The sequence below is a fragment of the Chiroxiphia lanceolata genome, chromosome 2, assembly GCF_009829145.1.
Source record: "Chiroxiphia lanceolata isolate bChiLan1 chromosome 2, bChiLan1.pri, whole genome shotgun sequence".
Taxonomy (NCBI): domain Eukaryota; kingdom Metazoa; phylum Chordata; class Aves; order Passeriformes; family Pipridae; genus Chiroxiphia; species Chiroxiphia lanceolata.
The window spans coordinates 30,967,807-30,991,161 of record NC_045638.1 but is presented as its reverse complement, the minus strand read 5'-3'; the positions used below and the strand labels follow the sequence as shown (position 1 = coordinate 30,991,161).

The window sequence follows — 23,355 nt, the reverse complement described above, 5'->3', positions numbered from 1 at the left end:
CTTGGGAGCACTGAAGACCTATGTGAGGTCTTCTGAGCTTCTGGAGATCAGAAACCATAATTTCATTTTCAGTTCTTTGATGCTAGGTGAGGTTTATTTTATTTTATGGATTTATTAATTCTAAACAAAAAGTGTGCTTTGTGCACTTTTTTCTCTATTTGCTTTTCTTTCGGTTTGCTTTAATAGTAAATAATTTTAAATACTTTTTTTGCAATTCAGTTGAATTCCAAATTCCAACCAAAACCAGCTTGAAGTGAACCATGAGAAAGTGCTTAATCATGAAGACTACCACCTGCCATTTTCCACTGAAATAAAAAGTAAATTTAAGAATCTGAATGAAGGTATGTGGTACAGTTACTTGCATTAATGCATATATAACATACTACACTGGACAGTAAAAAGAAATACAAAATTTAATGTACAGTCACATTTCATTGTAAATCAGCAAAATGTAGTGGCTCCTAGTCAGTCATATCAGTCTCTCTTTAAGAGAACAAGTAGCAAATATGTAAGAGAACAAAAATGGCTGTTTATAACACATGTTAAATTGGTGATTTTGATCATTCTGAATTCAGGCTGTCCTGTATTGCCTTTAGCTGTATTACTGAAAGTCCTGATTTTATTCATACTGTGGCTCCTTCTTCCTCTTGAATATGCTGTAATCTTTCTAGAGTAGCAGGGAAGAAGGAAAACTGGGACAAATAGTATGGAATTAAGACAGAGGTTGTTTGAGCTTACTGTAATTGTATGCCCTAGCAGTGAAGTAAGCAAGTCTAGGAGATAATCTTCAAAGGGAAGTGATGAAAATGGTCTTATTTAATACATTTATAACTATACTAAACAAAATATTTTCAACTGTGCAGGGATAGTTTTTATCTTTTTTTTCCCAATTTTTATAATTTTTTTTTCTTTTCAAAATTTTACTGTAATCATCGATTCAGATCTTGGTAAAGTTATTTCCACTAGAGAAGTTTTTATATTTCCTTTGTGAATAAAATGTCAAGTCTTAAAAATAGATACTTTATATTTTTGTCAAGGCTTTTTTTTTTTTTTAAAGCACCACTTTCCCTATCGACAGTTGGTGGTTTATTTTATTTTCAGGGAAATCTGGACTCTTTAAGCTTAAAATGAACTGGGGATTGAATTATGAGGAACTAAAGTGTTGATATTCTTAACGTCCCCTTGAACTGTAGAGAAATAGGATAAGACTGGAGGTTTTCACATCTTGTTCTGACAGCCTTTTGCACTGTAATAAGAACAGGCTGAAATCAGTCAGGCAGTATCCACCCAATCTCTTGTGTTCAAAGCTGTAAAATAATCAAGCATTGGCTTCTATCCAATGTATCTCTGAGTGTGTTCAGGGTTGAGAGCAAGACAAACAAAAATTACCCTTCTGTCAGTAGTAACATCCAGAAGCCTCTGTAGTGATTTCTCTGCAGAAAATGTTTATTGCCATTCTGGTCCTTGGAGGGGATGTAGATACTGGGCTAAATTCTGCTCTGATTTTCAGCAGTGTGCATCCAGAGCTGCTTATGAGGCACAGCAGAGTTAGCTGGGACTGAGAAATTCAGAGAACCAGCCTCTTGGCTTTTCTTTCCTGTCTACGTGTAACCAGATTTTTAGATCTTTATGTAATTGACAAGGCAAATCTTGTCTGCTTGAGGACCTTTCAGAAAAACGAACAAACCTTCTGGGTTATATTTATTTCTATTTTCACATGGCCAGAGAAGTCCAGGTGATAACCTCCAAGTCAGACTATTGCGGTATTCATGGGAACAATTCAGAAAACACTTGTTTGTGTAAAGAGTGACATGTAATTAAAAAAAACCCCTAAGTGTATATGCTGAAAAGATTATCAACGGCCTTAACGACAGTATCATGATGGTGCCAAAACACCCCAAATGAAATCAGATCCTTTTTTCCTGTGAGCTCTTCAAATGCAGCAGTAGAAGCAGGCTCTCTTTGAGGAGTCTGTGAGCTAAACAGACAAGACTGGTGAAGAAAGCTGTAGAGTCTTTGTTTTACACCTAAAGACTCAGGGCACCATGATATTAAGTGATTTTCCTAGTGGCACACAGAGATTAAGAGCAAGCACTTCTGGCACTTCTGAGACCCCAGCTCTGGGAAGACATCCTAGCCTCAGCTCTAGTCCTTGCTGGGATGAGCCATGCTGATGCTCTCTGTCCTGCTTACCCATGTGACCTTGGAAAGGAGAATGAACAAGGTGGCATATGAACTAGATGGGAGCTGCAGCAACTTCTAGTCAGGTCCTTGATCTTAATGACTGGAAGACAACAACCTGATTCTTCTCTGTCAGCCTGGAGGTAGGCAGACCACCTGTGTCCAAAGCTGGAGGTCCCTCTAGGTGAATCCAGCTCCAGTGCAATGGCTGCAGGACTGGGGTCCCTCTCTTCGGTTAAGACTGCACAGATGGCTATGATCCAGTCCCCAGTCTTCTTTATGAACAAGTTTACTATTGTTACAGTACTCCTATTTCTTCTCATTCTGAGTGCCTCTTCAGAGGTTGCATGAACTTTCAAGATCCTACATATATCTAGGAGATGTGCAGAGCTCCTTCAGCTACAGGCTCAATGCTAATCTGACAAGCTCAACCAGAGTGTCCAGAGGCAGCACAGAAGGGTGAGCAGAGCCTCCATCTCCCCAGTGGATACCAAAGGTGGCTCAAAGGCAAGAACAGGAGGTGGGAACTTCTGTTTCCTACTTTCCTCTGCAATTTTGCTGGAATCCAGTGTCAGTCTTCACATGCTGAGGGATGCAGCAAGCTAGTTTCTTTGTGTCTACATTACAAAGAGCAGGTACCTGATGATTTTTCCTATTGGTCTGCTCATCCTTTTTTTTCTTTTCCCCTGTCTACAGGGCTTCACGTAACAAGTCTGAGAAGAAGAGGCGCGATCAGTTCAATGTTCTCATCAAAGAGCTCAGCTCCATGCTTCCAGGCAACACTCGCAAAATGGACAAAACTACTGTGCTGGAAAAAGTCATTGGCTTTCTGCAGAAACACAATGGTAAGATTTACTGCAGCTCTTCATGCATTTGCTAGACAGTTACTATAATATCCTGTTTCCTTCAGTGATTATCAGAATGGCTTGGGTGACCTAAAAGTGCCAACATAAGGTGTTTGGGTTTTTTTCTGTCGCATCAAGAAAGATAATTTCTAAACACTGTGCTGCCCAAATCCATCTTCTTGTTTGCTCTTTAGTTGACGATGATTCTCAACCTGCTAGAGAAGGGGGTGAATGGCAGGCACCGAGGGGAAAAGGGTAGCAGTGCCCTGCAGCACATATGAAGAAGAGAGATGTTTTGAGCAAGAGAGATTTGGGGTCAGAGGGAAGATTCCCTTCCTTGAAATTTGCAATATTCTGAGCAGAAGAACAAAGCATTCACCCCAGCTTCTCTGCAGACAAATGCAGGGAAGCAATCTGTTCAGCACCCGTGCTCCTCAGTGGACTGTGTAGGACTCAATTTTCCACACTGAGCAGAAAACTCAGAACAGAAAGCACCTCAGTTTTTGAAGTTGGCTTCAGCAAATTGCATGCACAGACAGCTGACGTGCTTCACCCTGTTTGCACAAGCAGAAGCTACATCACATTTGCACAGCATCCAGTTGCAGTAGTAAAGCTCAGCCTCGGAAAGCCAGCAATTTTTTAAATTGCTCCAGCATTGACAGGTCCCTTAGAAATGTACCTTTACAGAGGGCAGAGGAGATTTCTGACCTTGCTGATCTAGTCTGTTTGGTCCATTTTCTACTCAGTGAGAGGAATGTGCACTGTGGCCTTCCAGAGGTATGGACATCCACCAGCAGCAGTCAGTTGAAACAGTTCTCCCTTATAAATCAGGGCACTGGTTTAAAATGGGGCTCTCTTGCTATGCCCCTGTGAGGAAGAGTCTTCAATGTGTGACTCTGAGGAATGGCCTGGGCCCCACAAAGCAGAAAGGGGTCTCATGAGCTGATGTACCACATCACCTGACTCACCTTTGCTCGTGCAGCACCTCCCTCCTGCACTCCCTGGAGAACTCTGGGTGAAACAGAAAACACTATAAAAACTCCTGTAATCATGACTCCCAACATAATGGAGTCACAAATGTCAATATTACTGAGGAAATAATTATAATGATTCTGTTGTTAGAGTGCAGTTTGTCCTTAAATGAATTTTTGCTACAGACAAGATAGAATTTTTTTGAGGTTGAAAAAGACCTTTAAAACCATTGAGTCCAACCATTAACCTATGGTTTTATACAGGAAGGGACAACTAGGACAAAGTTTAATAATTGTATATAATTTTTTTAAAATAGACAGTAATAATATATCTTTTCTTTTTAGCCATCCAAGGCAGAGTAAAGGAGGATGTGCATATGTTCAAATATAAAGCCAAGCAAAGAACAATCACACAAGGTTTGAATAAGTGTAGATAGATGTAGCTGATGGCCCAAATAATTTACTCAAAAAGGCACTTTTTCTTGAAGAACAACTAGGTAAAAGAAAGCTAACAGTCACAAATCCTTCCTCAGCAATTGGGTCAAAATGTGACTGGTTTTTGTGCACTTGCTAAAAAAAGCAAATGTTATCTATTTTTAAACCAGATTAGTAGTCACACAGTATAATACAAAGCATCAGCATTTAAAAATGTTGATTATCTTCCATGTACTTTGGATCTGGTTTATTCAATCGTATTTCCCTTTCATTTAGTGGGCTAAACCAAGATTTTAGTCATAATGGAGGAGGAGGTCAATTTTCAGATTTTTCCCTTCATAAACAGTCTCCTTCTTCATAATCCACAGAATCTCCCAAATCTCAAGTAATTCTTCCAACAGTCGCCGTTTCATGTACATTAGCTTTTCCAAGCTACAGATCTGCTGAAAGTATCCTATATTCTGAAACTATCTAATAAAAATCTGATGGACTCTTTTTCCTTAGTCTGGTTTTCAAACCTCTGTGTAAAACCGTGGGAGCTGTGGAGAGCTGCTGTGCTACCAGTGACAGCCCCCAGCAGTGCAGAAAGTGAGTCAAACGAGCTGGTAAAAGCAGGCAGCTGCATCTCCACTAATACAGCCTGAACGGAGGTTTTGATTTCTTTCGAGGTGACAAAATGCACAGTCACTCATATAAATGTGCTGTCTTTAGTATCATTTATCCATTTGCATTTCTCTGGCCAGTTTGCCTATGTGCTCTGAATATGGAGCATTGGGTGTTACATGCTCTGGAAGTGTTAATCAGTAGGATTAATTAGCAGGCAGTGCTGAAAGGAGAAGACAGTCTGTGCTCACTGTTCCCTCACTACTAGAGCTGAGTGAGGAAGCAGAGCGAGCAGCTAACTAAAACAGCTCTAGTCTCTCTAAATTCTAAGATCTGTCCCCCATAACCCTGTCTTACTAAGGCAGAGCTAACATGAGTGACTGTTTTCCAAAGGAAACAGCTACCCCCAGTATGGTCCCCAGTTTCAGCGCGAAGTTGTGACTTGTTACTCCAGTGTGCCTGCACCCCTTCACGGAAAGCCCTCAGGGAGCGAGCCCTCTGCAGGCTGCTGTGGGGTCAGGATTGGCCAACAACAGGGCAGACCACCCTTTGGTGTCTCCCGGGCTGACAGCACAGGAGACCCTGCCCTCCAGACAGGATTTGGAATGAGAGGCTGATGATCCGTTCCCTCTCCTGGGCTGCCCTGCACAGTGGGTCTGGAGGTAGGCACAAGAGGCAGTGGTGGCAGTAGCAACAGTGTAAAGCTGCTGCAAATGCTCATGTTTCTCTCACATTTTGGAAAACAAAGCAAGAGCTCTGCTGTTTGGGCTCATCGCCCTTTGGGGCTCCTCTGAAGAAGTTTTCTTGCTGCTTCCTCTTTGTCACTGAAGCTGTAGGCTGAACCCTCTCCAGAATCCTAATTTTGAAACTGGAAAATTGTAAATAGCAATCTGACACATGCTAAGACTTGCCTTGATTTTAATTTCATGCAAAGTGGTTTTATCTTTTGATTAATACCCCAGTAATGCTACTTGAGGCCAATGGCCTTGTGAATACAGACTCCCACTGAAGTCAGTACAAGTTGACCTGAGTAAAAAATGAGGAAAACATTTCAAGATTGGGGCCGGTTTAGATAGTCATTACTGTCTCTGTATGCAAAACTCATGCTTGAAAACTCATGCAATTTTTGAATGTAAAGGTGATTTCTCTCTTTTCATAGCAATTCATATTTGTTATTGCAAGATAGAAGTTAATTTAAATTTTAAAGATGTAAATTTTTTATTTGTCTAGAAGTCTCAGCACAGACGGAGATTTCTGAAATTCAGCAGGACTGGAAGCCTTCATTTCTCAGCAATGAAGAATTCACCCAGCTGATGTTGGAGGTGAATATGAATATATACCTTTCCTAATTTTGTCTAACAGTCATGGAAACACCCATGCATCTAGAATAAACTGTCATCTGCAGTTCCAAAAGAGGAGGTTTCAGGTACTGCTGTATTTGACCATCAAGCAGAGCTATCACCAGGACAAGGGATTAAAAGTCCTCACTTTTTGTTCTTCACTCTCATCGGTGCCATTGCACCGCGCTGCCTCAGCCTGCTAAGCTGTGTAGCAGCTCTCAAGAAGTGCAATCCAGGGGAAAGATTCAAATTACAGGTTATATTTTATTTTTACAAGCAGAGGTGAGGTGAAGAGCATGTGGCAATTTTTCTCCTGTTCTTGGAAGGCATTATTATTACCTAATATTTATGCAAGGCTAGCACCTAAAAAGCAACAGTGCTGCATCCCCCTAGTGCTAGGTGCCGTACTAGCAGATAAAGCCCGACAGCTACTCTTGATTTGATACAGTTGATGCTTCCACTCTGATTTGCAACGCCCTTATCAAACAATTTTTATTCTAACATTTTGCAATGATAGTTTTTAAATTATACCATAGGTCCTTTTAATGCTAGCTGGGATTTGAAGGGACGTAACCAAATGGTGATTATGTAGGTTCAAAATGAAATGCAAATGAGCTGCTAAAATGTATTTTTCTCTGTCAGTAACAGCTAGAATCATCTTTAGCAAGGATCTTTTCCTGTACTAAACACATGGAGGTTTCATGGCCCCACGGTGTCCTTTGAGAACAAGCTTCTCTTCCTCCCACAAATGATATGAATATGGGACATGATCCAGGCTCTGGCAAGTGGGGAGGGAAGGATGTTGGGAAGCACCTTCACCCACCAAGGGGTTGCATAAAGCTGGGGTACACTGCTGCTCCCAGGGGCTGGAAGTCCCTTGGCCATTGCAGTTTGTTGTGATGAGACTCCCCTGGTCTAGGTTTATAAGGCACTTTGCTCCCCTTGCTCTGACAACCACCCATTCCCATCTCAGTGCACAGGAACTTAACATACATAACTCCTGCAGTCTGCACTGAAATATGTCCCTCAGATAGCAATAAATTGGCAGTTGTTTTGACAGGCAGGGCCTTTGTTGATTCTACTTGTATGCTACGAAATTTTAGATTAAACAATCACTTTTGGTTTCCCAGCTTATAAATCACCTTCTTGCTACTGTGATTTTCCATGCCCTTCAGGATAACATTGGGTATTGGGATGTCCTCTTGTGCCAGATGTTCGTCATTCCCTGCTATTTTGTCTTTCTACTAATCTAATTTTATTAGCATTTGGACAAGACCGCTTGAAGTTTTTCCCATCCTGTTATTAAAAGATGGGAAGGGTTTTTTCCAAGCACTAATTCAAAATAATCAGAGCATAATTGACTGCAGTAATACACCAGCTTTCCTGAAAGTGGCTTTTTCTTACCCCATTGAAAAGGCTGTCATCACATTACAGAAGAGTGGGCACTGGGCTCTGTTTGTCCATCTAGGACTATTGCAGCAGTGAAATCTTTGAAGAGGGATATGCCCTCTTAATGTTGGAAGGTCCAGTCGTGAGTAAATAAAAATAGAATTATGTATGCATACACTAAGTTGATTTTACCACAAAATTCTGATATGAGTCACTGTGTATAATTTGCATTGGATATGAAATAAAGACTTGACTTTTTAAAAACTAACAACCTTCACCATAGTAACATGCACAATCCAACTGTCATGTAAAATCATTGCTCTCTTCTACAGGTTAACAGCTATCATGCTTTTTTAGAAAACAGCTTGAATGTACCACACTAAAGAAAAACATATTCTCTGTACTTAGATTAACAAAATGAAACTAACTATAGCAGCTGGAGGGTTTTCAGAGATGCTAAACACACACTCTTCTACTGGGGTATAAGTTATTGACTTGCTTTTCAAAGGATTGAAGCACCAGCAGATTCCCATTGACTTAAATAGTTGTGGGTGCTCAGCATTCTCTGGAAAAAGGAACATATGTTTGTGTGTCTATTCAAGGCTTTGTGTTTTCTTTTTTTTTTTTTTTTTTTAACAATTAGCATTTTCCAGTGTTCTCAGAATTCTTTCCCTTATTGAAGTCAGCGGGGAGGAGGGGGGAAAGGAAGGATGTGCTGCAGCTTTACAAGATCAACTGCTAGTCTGGCTCGGGGTCAGGCCTGGATTTGCAGTATGGTTTTGTAATGCTGTGGCACCCTGATCAGGCTGTTTGCAGTACACCTGTCTCTGGAGCAGATATTGCCACTGGATTACAGCTGAACTCTGCTCTGATTCAGTCGTGCTTGCAGTGCCTTTGCTGCTCAAATACTGCTGGCAGCACCGACTCCAGAACACCAGGGAACTGACAGAAAGGCCCCAGACTTGCTCCACTTGAACGATTGGAAGCCTCATCAGTGACTCCCAAATGACAATGGGAAGGTTTTAATATATTCTCTGAGCACCTATTATGGAGTCTTAATTTTTTGGGGTATCCTCCTCTGAGTGATCTAAAGCTCATCTTGCTTTAGGTCACTCTGAGGAGAATCCCCCTCCCAAAATTAAGGTAATCTTGCTTTAGATCTCAAAATGTACATAGATTTAACTTTGAACAAGACCGAGCTCAAAACTTAGCAGCTCAGACTAAAGAAAAGCCTATTTTTGAAGGTGAAATTGCCGCTGTACAGAGGGTGGGGATAAGGCTGACGTTTCCCTTCAGTCCTAGGAATGAAGGGGCTTACTGCAAGGTGGGACTGAAGCGAGGAAGAAACTCTGCAGAAGAGTGAATTTCTCTTGGAATGAGTAATCTAATACCATGACCTTTAAAATAAATCACTCAATTAAAACTCAGGCTAAGGATTATTTGATCATTTGCATTGCTTTTACTTACATGAAAGCCCAGTAATATACAACATTACATTAATACAAACCAAGATTTATGGGGTTTGCAGAGAAGTACCATTTTGAGATAGGACTGCATCCTTTCATCGTCCTTTGATATTTACACAGAGCTCAAATGTTCATTTTCATAACTTCCAAGGGATCCAGTCTTAGTCATTTTGCATTATTAAAATGTGTGATTAATTTAAAAACTGAGACATGAAATGTTCCTGTGAGCCCTTTGTTACTTCAATAGTAGGTTTTACTAGACTACAAAGAATCTTGTAAAAGTTAAATCAGACTGTAAAATCAGAGAATTACTGTTCTGCAACTTGAGATAACATTCCTACAACTTGATAACAATATGGTGCTGAAGTGAAATTGTTTTGATCAACACACAGTGAGATGTCTGTTTACACCAGTCATTCCTGTTAAAGCACTCTCCACTTGTCTATTTTCCTTAGGCATTAGATGGCTTCATTATAGCAGTAACTACAGGTGGAAGCATCATCTATGTGTCTGACAGCATCACACCTCTTCTAGGGCATTTACCGGTGAGTAATTCTGGCATTGTTTTTTCTACTACACATCATAGAATCAGGCCCTGCATTTTTAGAAACAGATGCAAAAGGGTGCTGGGGGTGGAGTTTTCCTGGAAATGCGGTGAGGGAGTTTTTCCCTGTGGCTGCTGCTGTTGCTCAGCTCTACTCTCTGATTCATACCCTTCAGGTTTTTGTTGCTATGAGGCACTTCAGCTTGAATGGAAAAAGCTCTGCAGGAATAGTCTGGCCAGGGGAGGGACAGGGTGACCTGGCTGATCTTTTCCATCTCTGATTTCTAAGCTAGGAGAGAATAGCACCAGTGGTGCTGGCAGCCCAGCAAGGAGCTTGTTAAGGGCCTTATTCTGCTCCCAGAGAGGTAAAGGACAAAAACCCCATTGAATTCAGAGTTATCCGGAGGCTGCTGATAAGCTCTCCCTGCATCTCAGCTGTGCTTTCCCAAGGGGAACACACCCTGCTCCCAGGAGGTGCTGGTGGAGCCAATGCTGAGTGCATGGTGCACCTACACCTTGGTCAAACTGGTGCTCAGTCCAACATGAGCAGCTTGTTTTATCCATGGGCTGCTGGGTGCTGCTGTGGGAGATACTTGCATGCACTGGCTTGGGCTGGAGGAGCAGATGAGAGGGACTGCTCCCTGTTGCTAAGACTGCTCTAGGAGAAATGACATAATAATTATGGATTAATCTTCATGCTCATTTTTATATCCTAGTCTCAAATAAATACATGCCCAGGAGAAAAAAAATAGCTGCCAAATTATTGTTGTACTACCCCCTGCCATGTCCTTAAGAAAATTAGAATTTTTTCTCTTGTTTATTTTTTCACCAAATATGTGTTACGTTTTCCACCCAGACAAATGTATTTCACGCACACTACCTTGGTGTAATATGAACAAAAATTACTTTCTTCTGAGACAAAAGGGACTTGATGAAAGGCAACAGCTCCTGGTAAATGTGAGAATATTGCTATGCAACACCATGTTGAACTGAATCTATCTATTTCAGTTTTCTTTCATCCTGAACAGTTGAGAAGACCAGTAGTTGACTATTTTCTGACATTTGCCTTCACTTCAAAGGTGGGGAGAGCTTTGTCCTGCATACAGGCTGTGGGGTCTTCATGCACTTACTGATTTCCATGAAATGTGCTTGTCTTTCATCATTTGATGGTTTCATTGGTATCCCTTCCAAATACTGATTCTTACAGGAGACGATAGATCTGCTGTGGGAAAGCATTCCTCTTTAGGAAGATGCGTTTCCAACCCTGTACCTAAAATCTTAAGCCCTGACTGAAAATGGATAGATTCAGGTTCATAATTCCTGAGTTGGACCATCAGAAACCATATCAATTTTCTCTCCCAAAGACATGCCTTGTGTGATAACCTTACACGGTATCCAGCCCAAAATAAGGATGAAGGTGGACATTACTTTTTATTCGCCTAAAAGCAGCACATGGCAGCCCAGGTCAGGAACCAACCTGACAGACTGCAACTGAACAAGCAAGAAAGGCTTCTGCCTGCCTCAGGTTGGCAGATCACCATGGCCATGGGCAGGTGCCCAGCTGAGGGTGCAGTTAGATGCACACTGGGTATTTGAATCCTCTATTGCCCTTTCCATATGTTTTTTTTTTTTAAGTTTTGTAACTGATACGAGTGCTGCCCGGAAAATCTCTGTGGCTTATTTTGTTTACCTCCAGGATCTGTTTGTAAGCTAAATTCAGTCACTGTTTGAGGAACAAAATACCAATTCTTCTCCTCTGTGACAACAAGGAAAAAAATACTCTGCAAATCTTCTGCTTTAAGCAATTAAAAAAAAAAAGCAAAACTGGGCAGTACGCAAAGCAGGGCTCTCTCAGGGCCCCTATCAGAAATCTGATGTATTTCCTTTCATTAAAATCATGTAAGTCTCTGATGCTGACAGCAAATATATCCAATTCTCTTTAATACAGCTTCCATAAGTTCCATGGAGCATTTTCAAACACAAACTTTCCCTGTTGTAATTCTAAATAATTTGTTTCAACAAGTTCTGGTATTACTCCTAGTGTCGGTTGAGGTAGAGAGATGTAGCTCACATGATAAGGTTGACTCTAGTTGAAGTGTACTCTTGGAAATATAGTTACAACTCATAGCATTCACCAGCCAGAGGGTACTCCGTGACTCCAAAAATATACAGTTTCTTGAGAAGGGTCCTCCCTGTCCCTTCTTGCCTGCTTTACCAGGACGTCCCTGACAGGGTTTCTTCACAAAAGGAATATTCAAGTAATGAGCACATGTAATAAATACTTAATACTGAATCATCTAAAGTGAAATACTGTCACATCAAGGTAAGTATATAAATCGTAGCACTCTAATTTTTAAAGTATACTTGATGAATTTCACTACACTGAACAGGAATTCTACCCAGAACAGCAGTTATAGATAGAAAGCAGAGGGAAACCAAAGTGCAATCTTACATAAATAAATTATGATGATTAATAACTTGCCAGTCTCATACAGAGCTTACACGTTTTCATTATGACTATACAGTCTGATATCAGCTGCTCTGATGACACACAAAGCTGTGTCAGTGTGCCAGCTCAGCCTGAGGTGGTCTCAAGTGGGATGGATTTAAGTCAATGTTATTAGAGGGTCGCTTTATCTCAGGCTTCCTTTCAGATACACTCTTCTAGTGTTAGGTTAGTCACCATGCTGAGCACAGTGAGACCCTCCTCTTGGCAGCCCTGTGACAGACTCTGTCTTCTCCAACCTGGGCCTTTTGCACAAATCCATTTCCTCTTTCCATTCTCAAATCTTAGCAGCTAGGTTTTGAAGGAATTTCAGGTTCATGCCAGCTGATAGTGGGGCTGGAGACACATGGACATTCAGCCCATGGCTGTCCAGAGGGCTTGTCCCAGTGGCACCATGAATTCCCCCTCTCTGGGGACTAACTGCTGCTGCTGTAAAGTGATGTCCAGAGTGGGGGATCCCCTTCTCCCTGCTCCCACCTGCCAGGATGCAGGAAGTGGGGAGCAAGGCCTGCCACCCCAAAGGCACTTTCCAGGAGCTGAGGAGATACCCCCAGGAAGGGGCTGGATCTAGGACTGACCCAGCTCTTGGGACCGGTGGCTCAGGATGACTCCCAGCCTCACTGCTTCTGCCAGTCAGGGTCTGGCAGGGAGAGAACAAGCTCCAGTGATCCACAGCAGGCCTGTGCATGGAGTCAGTGAGCAGTATGGGGAGCCAGGCAGCCATTTTCCAACTCACTCTCAGGTCTCATCATTTAATGGCATGGACATACCTGATGCATCTCATGGTCTCTGAGAAACATTAAATATTGCTCAGTGCTGAGAATTAACCTGACAACCAGCCTACAGAGAAGTGGCCACTCGGTTTGCCCAGCAGTTTTCCTCATTTTAGGCTTTGTCAGGAGTCCCTGGAAATCAGTGGGGAAACTCCCGTTGAATGCCACAGGCGTTGTATCCACCTTGTTGCGCATCTCTGCAAGTGTTGCTTGTGATATTTCTGTTTGTCTCAAAAGTTCTTTTCTTTGCAGTGTGATGTCTTGGATCAGAATTTGTTGAATTTCCTCCCAGAACAAGAACATTCAGAAATTTATAAGATGTTATCTTCTTGTATGCTTATGACAGATTCTGCCTCACCGGATTACCTAAAAAGTAAGTTTTATTTTATCTTCTCTAGTAAATGAAAAAGCATGGGCAGGATAAAAATTTTCTCTCAGAAAGAATTTTTTATGTGATGTGCAATAAAAAAATTAGGTTCATAGCCTTTTAAAAAGATCTTGCCACCTGGAATGACCCTTTGGTTCTATTTTTAAATGAAACTCATTGCCTTTATTTTACTGGGCTAAGACTACTTGCAGTTATGTTAATTATTAAATATCATATCTTTTGAGACAGCTAAGGAAAATAGGTTAGCCCATGGAAAGTGAGAGTTCGCATGAGACAAATCACATCTTAATTGATATTTCAGCCTGTTCAAATGAGATGCTGTTCAGAAATATGCTAATGTTGCATACCTTTGTTTTGCCTTATAGTTGAAACATATTTCTAAAATAATTGTAATTAATTCCTTTTCAATTTGAAATTTTTTTTCTTAAAAATGTTTTTACTGCCTCATCCTTATTCACTCTGGGAGGTAAGATGTAGGAAACCAGAAAACACACAATTATGTAAGATGTACAGCTGCTTAATCTACTGTATTGTATGAAACCTACAGCTGATAGCTAATACACCGAAGTTAATGTAATAGATATTTTGTGGTAATTAGGCGTAGTTTTCCAACACAAGATGTAGAACAGCTGTGAGTTGTGAAAAGCCTAAATAGAAAAAAAGCACTGAGTGAAGGATCCAGTTCTCTCCTTTGCTACACTGATGCTATGGCTGTGTAACTCCTGCGATGAAGGTAGTGTCAGAGAAGGGCAAGTTAATCTCCAGAGCTGTCCCTGAGCTGCAGGCAGGCCCATGCACAGTGCTGAACAACCTGCATCCCTGCAAGGTGCTTCCTTGCAGAGACTCTGATCCTGCAATGTATAGCACATTGGTGTTTAGGACTCCTGAGTGGTAACAAGCTGCTCTTGTGCTGCCAGTTGCAAGATTGGGGTTGGAAGACACCATTGGTTGTGTTTAGCTTAATTAGTATATTTATTTCTTCTTCTTCTTCTTTTAACAATCCAGCTGACAATGAACTAGAGTTTTATTGTCATCTTCTGAGAGGAAGTTTGAACCCAAAGGAATTTCCAACATATGAATACATAAAATTTGTAGGAAATTTTCGGTCTTACAGCAATGGTAAGCTTTAATTGTTGTATAAATGTTACTGTAGCTGTGTAAAATAAAATATAAGTATTGCTCCATTGAACAAGACAGGCTTTTAACTGAAAGAACTATTTTTAACATTGGGGTAAATTTTGCTTCACACGGATCTCATGGCTGAATTGCAATAGCTGGATGAATACATGTGACGATTGAAACTGTGTTAGTTGCTTTTGTTTTTGCCCTTCACTTGCAGTGATCCTGGTGTCTGGGTAAGTTCGCAAATAATGACAGGTTTAGAGGAGGATTTGTTTGTGCTCGCTAAGACTGTGTGCTAAGACCCCACCTATTAGCAAAATAATAAGCTTGCTACCTAGCATCTGCTGGTTTGCATTAAACACAGATTCTGTGCCAGAACTGATAATCTGCCAAACCTGCCCTCTCACCCTTCTCTGCAAAACCTTGGAGAAAGGCGGCGGTGCCACGTGGCATCGGAACAGCTGAGGATACTGCCATCCATCCACTGCCCTCCCCAGCTGCCATTTTATATTCCTCTGGAGCACTGCAGAACCCAACACTCTCCACAAAAAGGAAAAAAGTACAGTCAGCATAGTTGCTAATGCACCACAGTCAGTCTAGGGAAACCATCTTTCAAGGGATGAAGAGCAGATTTCCACCTTACCCATTCCCTAACAAAGAGATTGCTGCATGGCCATTAATATCAGAAATTAAATACTCTTTTATTGCTTTCCCTTCTCTTGCCTGCCCAAGTTTGCTTTAGTTACTTGCCTGACTGAACTCCAGAGTGGCATGTCCAGCATTGCTGGTATTGTTCCAAATAGGTCATCCTCTGCAAAAAAATTCCCCACCGTGCTTTCCAAAAACTGCACGCCACACTGCGAAAAAAATGTCCCTGTCCCCATTTAACTTTCTGCTCTTGCTCCACATGACTAGAATAGAAACCTACGTGCAGGATGGAGATATGTGTTTCTTGTTTTGTGCCATCTGATTCGAGGCTCTATTTGTATAAAAAATTGTAACTGCCTGTATGCTTTCTAGTTTGAATGAAGTGAAATGCGCCTGCCTGACAGACGCACACAGCAAGCTGTTCTGTTTTCTAGAGCAGAAACCAGATTTCAGGTGCTGACTCATAAGGATACATTTTTACCAGGGGAATTTCTGATCCATTTTCTTCAAGGCTTTTCAGCCTTTTATTTTGTCATGACCTTAATATTGCCCCCTTACCCGTTAGGATTTCATATCCCAACATTTGTATAGTGGCTTTTTCTCAGAAGAAAGATAAAACTTGCAATATAGATATCTTCCCTAGCTTAATGCATATAAACTAAATGGGAACATAATGATTTCAGAAGGCGCCAAATCATTTTCCAAAGATCCCATCTTATAGCTTTCAAATAAGATGTGTGCTTTCTGCCTCAAATTCTTTTTTTCCCCTTTGTGCCACTTTTTCTAAAACTTCCATTTTCTTTTGTCTCTTCCACTTTCTTTCCATCTCTGCTGCAGCCTGACTCTCCAGCTGACAGGGAGGGGACAGCCCTCACCCTGGCTCTGTGAGATGGTGCCTCCTGGCTCCCTTGCCATCTGACTTTAGTTTTGCCAGTTCAATGCAGAGCCTGATGAAAATACTTGCTTCACCAGTGTGTCCGCAGCACTGCTCCCCCTAGACTGGGAGTTGCCCCTGTGGCTGCTTCTGTGTTGTCCCCCTCTTAGCTCCTAATCCAGCCACAAAACCACCTCTCAGCAAAGGTGGAAGAAAGGGCACCAGACTCATGATGTAGCAGCAGTAAACTCTCTTTGCTTGGGAGCCGATAACCCTGGGCCAAGGACAGAGCGAGCAGCCGGAGGAGGGTGCAAACCTCGGAGGCAGTTGTCAGTGGATCCACTGGGCTCCTTGCATCAGCCAGATGCACCTGAGCAAGACGTGGAAGACGTCAGCTCAAGCGAGGACCGTATGAACGCAGCTGTGCATTGGGCAGCTTTCCAGCCCCAGGGCTGGAGGCAAGCACCTCTTTTGATACAGGGGCTTTGGCACAGGAACCTGTGGTACAGGCACCTTTGAGCATCTGGTGGGTGCACTGGTGGGCTGGGTTCCTACCCCTGCTTGGCCCACACACACCCCAGGATGCCCCACTATCAGGCACTATCTCGCCCAGCCCATGCACCTCAGGGGTGTCACCTGCTGGACCTGACAGCGATTGCCCTCTTCTTCCTCCTGTTAAATAAATACCCATTCTCCAATCACCCCTCCTCCTGGTGTGAACCAAGTGGGTGAGAAAGACAGTGGTGGGAAGGGTGGTAGGAGAGAGACATATCACTCAGGGCAGCACTCATCCTATGTGCACAGGATCAGCTGGCCCCAAATCCTGATTTTTGGAGGTGTTTGTGAAGGAAGGAGGCTAAGCTAAAGATAAGAAGAGTTAGCTGGGGGAGAATGAAGGAAATTGCAAATTAAGATTAATTAGCAGGAGACATTCCTTATGAATGTATTCAAGAATGTTTTTCCCTATAGCTTTTCAGAGCAGTGGAAGTGTGAGCATGTTTTTACACATGGGAGGCTGATACAGAATGTTCTCTAAACACAAATCTCTGCTGTTCCTTTTTAGCCGCCCAATGCCAAATCCCGCCTTTGTTTTCAATGGTTTGCTGAGCATACTCTTGAGTCCACCCTGCCTGCATGTTCCTGCTGCAGGGACACCAGAGCCTCTGTGGCCAGGGAACTTCTTTTATCCCTGGGCAGGCTGTATCCCATCAGGATACTTAGCTATTCCATTGTCATTATTGTAGGGTCGTGGCAGTAACAGCCCTAGCAAATCTTTCACCTTTCCTTCTCACTTAACCTTTGCTAATGTTTTTAAGAACTGTAGGTCCTCTTTTGCCCTCTTTAACAGAAATGTCACTAGCTTTATTCCACTTCCACATAACCTTTTATGTAACCTCCCTTGAATTATCATCTTCTTAGGCTCATTATATTGTTGTTCATTGCTCATATAGTGGTGGTGCTCGGGGGAAGGGGGTCATGCTCATGGGTTCTCAGTCACCTTTCCCCCTCCTTCCTCCCTCATACCTTCTCCTTTAATCGCATTGCGACTTATGGCTGAGAACATCATATAGGGATGGGTTTGAATGGATTAATTTGAAGGACTGCGGCTTAGAAGGCCAGTTAGGGGCTTAGCTGCTCTCACTAACTTTAATGGGAGCTCTGGGGCTTTAAAGGCCATTGCACTGAGATGCCAAAGATAATTTTTTTCATGCTGAACTAGAACAAATACCTGATGTCTGCCAAGGTGACTTGTTACCAGAATTGCTGTCAGGGAGCCAGAGCACACACAGCCTAGATCGAACTCATGCTACTCCCACAGAGGAGCAGTCACTGGCATCTTCCCTGATCCTAGAAGAACCAGAGCCATGCATGTAGAGACCCTAGAAATTGCCCAGGAAAGTTCACATAGTTCACAGCATGTTTTCAGTCTTTCAGAAGATCACTGTTCCCAGAGCTCCGGGGCTCAGCTATAGCTGGGGGCTAGAGGAGCTGCACAGTCCAGTGCCAGGGTTAGCAAGAAGGTCCACACTTGGCCTAGTCCTGGGGAAGCTGTACTCTGTAACCCCTGCTGCAGAACACCGGGGATGTGACACGAGCTGCCTGCACGAATGAATCCCCCTTGAATTAGCTGTGCCCAAGTGAGAGCAGCCGACCAGCGAAACAGCAATGCGAGCTGAGCAGAGTGACTGCATGAGTCACTGGCTGTGCTAAATCAAATACAAGAGATTTGATTTTCCATTTGGGAGGATTATATAATCATCATTAATTAAGCTTCAATGAGAAAAGCACAACTGTAACCTGATGTGAAGATTCAGTAGTCCCTTGAGAAGAGAGGAGGTGGCCCATGGGCCAGTGGAGTTCCTTCTTGCTTCTGTGAGAAATGCCTGCTTGCTCTCAGATCATAGGGGTTGCTTTTGTTTTATTTGCAAATAGAAACTCTTTCCAATATTTTTATATATTTCAGGTACTGGTTCTGTAGCCTACATTTTAACAAGAGCCATGAATGTATGCAAACATCCAAGTGCCATCACTGTACCTATTGACTAGTAGTACCTGATAAGGGAGAGAGTCATATCAGCATCACCAATGAATAATGCAGTGGCTCATATCCAGTTTTGCCTGAGGGCTGAGGGGGAAGGCAAGTAAAAAAGATAACCCTCCCCAAAAATCCAAGGAAATGCTTAGCTTCCAGTATAAGATGTCAAATTTAGTGAGAATAAATTTTACAAAGCCGCTTAAGCTTACTCTGATAAGAAATGATAAGACGGGCTGGATTTATCCCTCCTGTGAAAATTGTTTATACGTTTGTAAACAGACAAAGATCTTTCATAATTATATATCCAAATATTGGCATTGGTATCCTATTTCTGAGGTGACATACTTGCTTCAAAACTCCTGAAAGGGACAAAGATGGAGTCCTTCCTTTCAAAGAGTTCACTAATACAAAAAAGGACCACCAGCATCTTTAAAGTGATGGATCTGTCCTTTTGTCCAAAATGCCTGAAGTTTTTCTATTGAAGGAGGAGATAACCATTATGTAAAAAACGTTCCTAATAAGTAATATAATTAAATATTATAGTAGAATTTGAAATTGTGCATTTTTGTTCCCCGTTACATGGAAACTCAAGAAGTATCTGGTACTGAATGCTAATAATAGCAGATACTCTACTGTGAGCTGATATATCTCTCAGATATAAGAATAAACATCAAGATAATTATTATGCTGAGGAGAAAAGAAATCTTTTAATTCCTAGAGCAATTAATTCAATCTGAATTCCTTTTTAAAAGAAATAAACAGATTTATACAGGAGATACCTTGATCTTGAGCCCTCAAAGTATGTGCAGAAACATCTAAAACAAGAATAGCTCAATCCAAAATGAATGTTTTGATCAGAACCAACAGCTGCATATTTGCTATTAATGATATTATAGAAGCTGCAACTAACAATATGCAGCACTCATGCTAAGGTCTCTATGGGTATTTAAGAAAAAGACACCATTCCTGTCCTAAAGAATTTACTTGGGATTCATATGAACACACGATGGCAAGGGGAGAAACAGGAGGAGGAAAGTGGAGAGAGGAGATCAAAGTAGACAGGTGAGGTATGGACACTGTCACTGTTACTCATCCAAAGCTACTGTGGGCAGTCTGGCTTGCCACCAGCACTTTAGATTTCTTCATTATATATATTAATTGATGGATATTCTGTTTATATGTCGTCTGAATTTATTTATATGAAACAATCTTGATTTTATTCTGGTCTGTTTGGCTTGTATTTTTTGAAATCACTGTTGAGTTTGTTTGATAGTCACTAAAACTGGTTCTTTAAAGATTAACATCTACTGACAAAATAGGAAGGAGGGATTTCTTCTTTTAAATGGCATAAATGGGAGGCTTGCTATCTTAGGGAGATTATGTTTTACACATTCTATGTTAAAATAAGATGACCAAGCAACTGACTGCTGCACCATTATTAACTGAATAAAGTGGCATGTGGGGTTTTCTAAAAATGTTTTCATTCATTTCAGGTGGCATGATTTGTATCCCTAAGGATAAAAATCTTTTTGCCTGTGCTAGTTAAGGGTTTGGTTCCTTGTATATATTATTTATTTTTAACGTTCTGTCCTCAGTGTCCTGGTCTTTAAAAACAAAACAAAACAGCAACAATGAAAAACAAATTATATAGGCATATCAGCTTCTTTCTATCTTACGAGATATTTGTGGGTATTTAATACTCCTATGAAAGATTCTGTGGTAGCTCTAGGATCAGTGGGTGTGATAGGTAATGGCAAAAACTATTAAAATTCATGCTAAGGAGCATCCGCTAACTGATATATTTGAGACAACTGTTTCACCTTTTTGATAATGTATTTAGCTTTGTCACGCTACCTACTTATTCCCTATTCAAGATATTTTCTCCAGATCGTTTAATTGTGAAACACATATGCCCTCATTTACCCAAGCCAACCTGTTTATAGCCAGTTTAACATCTTCATGAGGCATCTTCTGAGGGAAGCACTCCAAGCCCTGTATTGGACTTAAAAATGTTAATATCATCATAGCCTCAGGCTTGATCCTGTATTTTTCACTCCACTCTTCTTCTGTGGTACTCTCAGAAAGTTTGCTACTGAACTTTGCTACCTCAAGATGTTGTGTTTCTTTTAAAGAGACTTGGAGAATTATAAAGTATGATTTTTCAGAAGGCATGCTTAAAAGGTTTATATTTTTATTATGATATTATTTTATTATTGTTAGTTATCAATATATTAATGCTATTATAATATTCGTTACTAATATTTTATTATTATTAGGATTATAATTTTTTAATTATTGCAATTATCTCTTTTTTTAACTACACTTCAAAACTTATCAACAAAAAAAAGTTGAAATTTTCTGACCAACTGCAAAAGCAGAGCAAAACAGGCTGTGCAGATAGACCTGAGGAAAGAACAGATACAAAAAAAATAATCAGAAGCAAACATGAATGAGTTTTTTTCTTTCGGTTATTGTAGTTATCATTTTAAGATGGAGGTGTACTTTGCAAGGTGGTGGCTACCTGCCTGCATCATTGAGGCTTTTAATGCTCTGGGCTTTGTCAAAGGCAGCTGAGTATGGAGATGGCACAGGAGCTGTTCAAACACAGGATGACTTCCAACCAGGCCAGCTCTGTCTCATCTCCTTGGGCTTATTAATTCACTGCTGCTTAAGTTCACCGTTCTCAAAAGTTGTGATGAAATCCAAAATTCACTACCTACCTGTCCTACACCATAATTATTACCCTTTTAGTACTGCATTTACCTGTTGGAAATATAATCCTATTTTTTAAATGCCACAGTCAAGGATGTATTCTGCTTGTCTCAGGCTCGTGGCTGTTTACATCCAACAGCTGACATTACAAAGTTATCTGCTCTCTTTGGTGACTTAGTTTCCACTCAGTCTCCGCTTTCTCCTACAGCTGGTGTCATTTGCAAGCCCATGGTTTGCTAACTAGTTTAACTTATCATACCTGTGCTTCAGAGGCTGAATGTGCTTATCTTATTTTCATATTTAAGAGCCCAGCCTGCAAGCATTTGGTACTGAACTTGGCTGTTACAGAGAGAAACAGCCCCCTTGCCTTCAGATATGACAACATCCTACATAGTAAGCTTGGAAGTAACTTTTTACAATGCCCATAGTGTGGGTTTATAGCATTCCCATTCCTTATTAAAGAGGACTGACTACAGAAATGAACAGATTTGCACAAAATGATAATATCAGAGATGGACCAATAGCTCTTTACTCAGGCTTCTCCTGTTTCCTGCAGCTCCTAACTCTTCCTTTTATCCACCTCTTGTATTAATAATCTCACAGAAGTCCACATATATACACATAACCCCAGGATCAAAATGGGAATACATATTCCTAGGAAATCCCCAGAGCAAGTGTGCTTTGCTGGTGAAAAGAGGAGAATTTTGCCCTTATTTTTTATCTCAATATCCAGTCAGCCATGCCCTCCAGACTCAACTACAAGAGAGGGCTATAATCTCTGTGCATGTTCACATCTGTGCTGTCTTCTCAGATAAGGAATCTTTCTTTCCCTTTTTGGTGCACTATATGTTGTGCACACAGTGGCCTAAACCAGTTAATCATAGGTGTGAATTCCCCTTAGAGTACTTATTTTTCCATCTCCTATCCTGTTATCCTTGTTACCAGTAATGTATCAATATTCCAAGGCTTTTAATAGGTTGAACTGGGTTCCAAAAACAAATGTGATAAATTGAGACTTCTTCCATCTCTACAGTTTATGCTAGTGAACTAAAGCCCAGTGCAGAAGCACCCCAGGATAAAAATTTGCTATTTATATCCTCCCCAGATAGCTACAAAACTCTTCAGTTTCACAGTAATGCTTTGTCCTGTGCAGAAGAGACAAACTGTAGGAAACTTCATAAAGTTGGATAAAGGGGCCTAATAGTAAGGAAAGATAATTTCACATTAGCATTAATTCCTATTAGCATTAGATTAACTTACATTGGTGAACTCTGGTTGCTAGATAGGACCTTCTCTGCCCCCATGGGAGATAGTTGGCTGAGCAGGGCAAGAACCAGTTCCCATTGCAGCTTGGCACACAGTTTTCTTTCACAGCTGTGGGAGTGGGATTACCATCTCTAAACAGCTTGAACTTGGAGGAAGAATTTGCTTTATGTCATTCTAACATGGGACTGTGGGCTGGCTTAAGGCAACACGTTCTTTTGGCAGCACATCTCTGTGGCAGGAGGTGCTAGTGGCTCTCAAAGCAACACAAGAGCCATGGAGTCATGAAATACACAAATAAAAAAACATACACAAAGTGTGTAGCCACATCACATCCACCTTTTCCTTCTACCCATTGTCTCAGGAGGCAGCAGGCCACCTACAGACTTGCCAGATATGCCCATCTCTGGAAGCCATGCACAGGGTCCCTTTTTGACTTCTTTAAAACAAGTAGAACTTGAGCACACTGGGGACAGTTCTTCTTAGATGCAGGAGGGGAAGGCACTCTTCAGCAGCCAAGAATCGCAAGCAGCCTCTAACTAGCTCAATGAAGCCTTGCTGGCTGTGGGCCCTAGTGTTTTGCCACTGATGACTTGATGAACTCTCTTCAGCTACCTCCCTTGCCAGCGCATTTTTTTCACTGCCTTGTGGAAGTTACAGTGCTAGGCATGCTGCAGCATATATTTTTTTCTTGTGAATGGTGAAAAAGAGCAATTGGATGCATGGGGTTTCTTTCCAGAAAACTGCTTTGTGCTCTGT

General features: G+C 41.4%; 1 protein-coding gene across 1 annotated transcript in view; it reads left to right on the top strand.

The window, feature by feature from the left end:
- The window catches only part of NPAS2 (neuronal PAS domain protein 2), a 97,700-nt gene that overhangs the window by 47,759 nt on the left and 26,586 nt on the right, over positions 1 to 23,355 (top strand). The window contains exons 4-8 of the mRNA XM_032678253.1: positions 2,878 to 3,026; positions 6,266 to 6,357; positions 9,686 to 9,775; positions 13,306 to 13,426; positions 14,447 to 14,560. Of these exons, the coding sequence (XP_032534144.1) occupies positions 2,878 to 3,026; positions 6,266 to 6,357; positions 9,686 to 9,775; positions 13,306 to 13,426; positions 14,447 to 14,560 (566 nt within the window). The remainder of the gene's footprint in view (positions 1 to 2,877; positions 3,027 to 6,265; positions 6,358 to 9,685; positions 9,776 to 13,305; positions 13,427 to 14,446; positions 14,561 to 23,355) is intronic.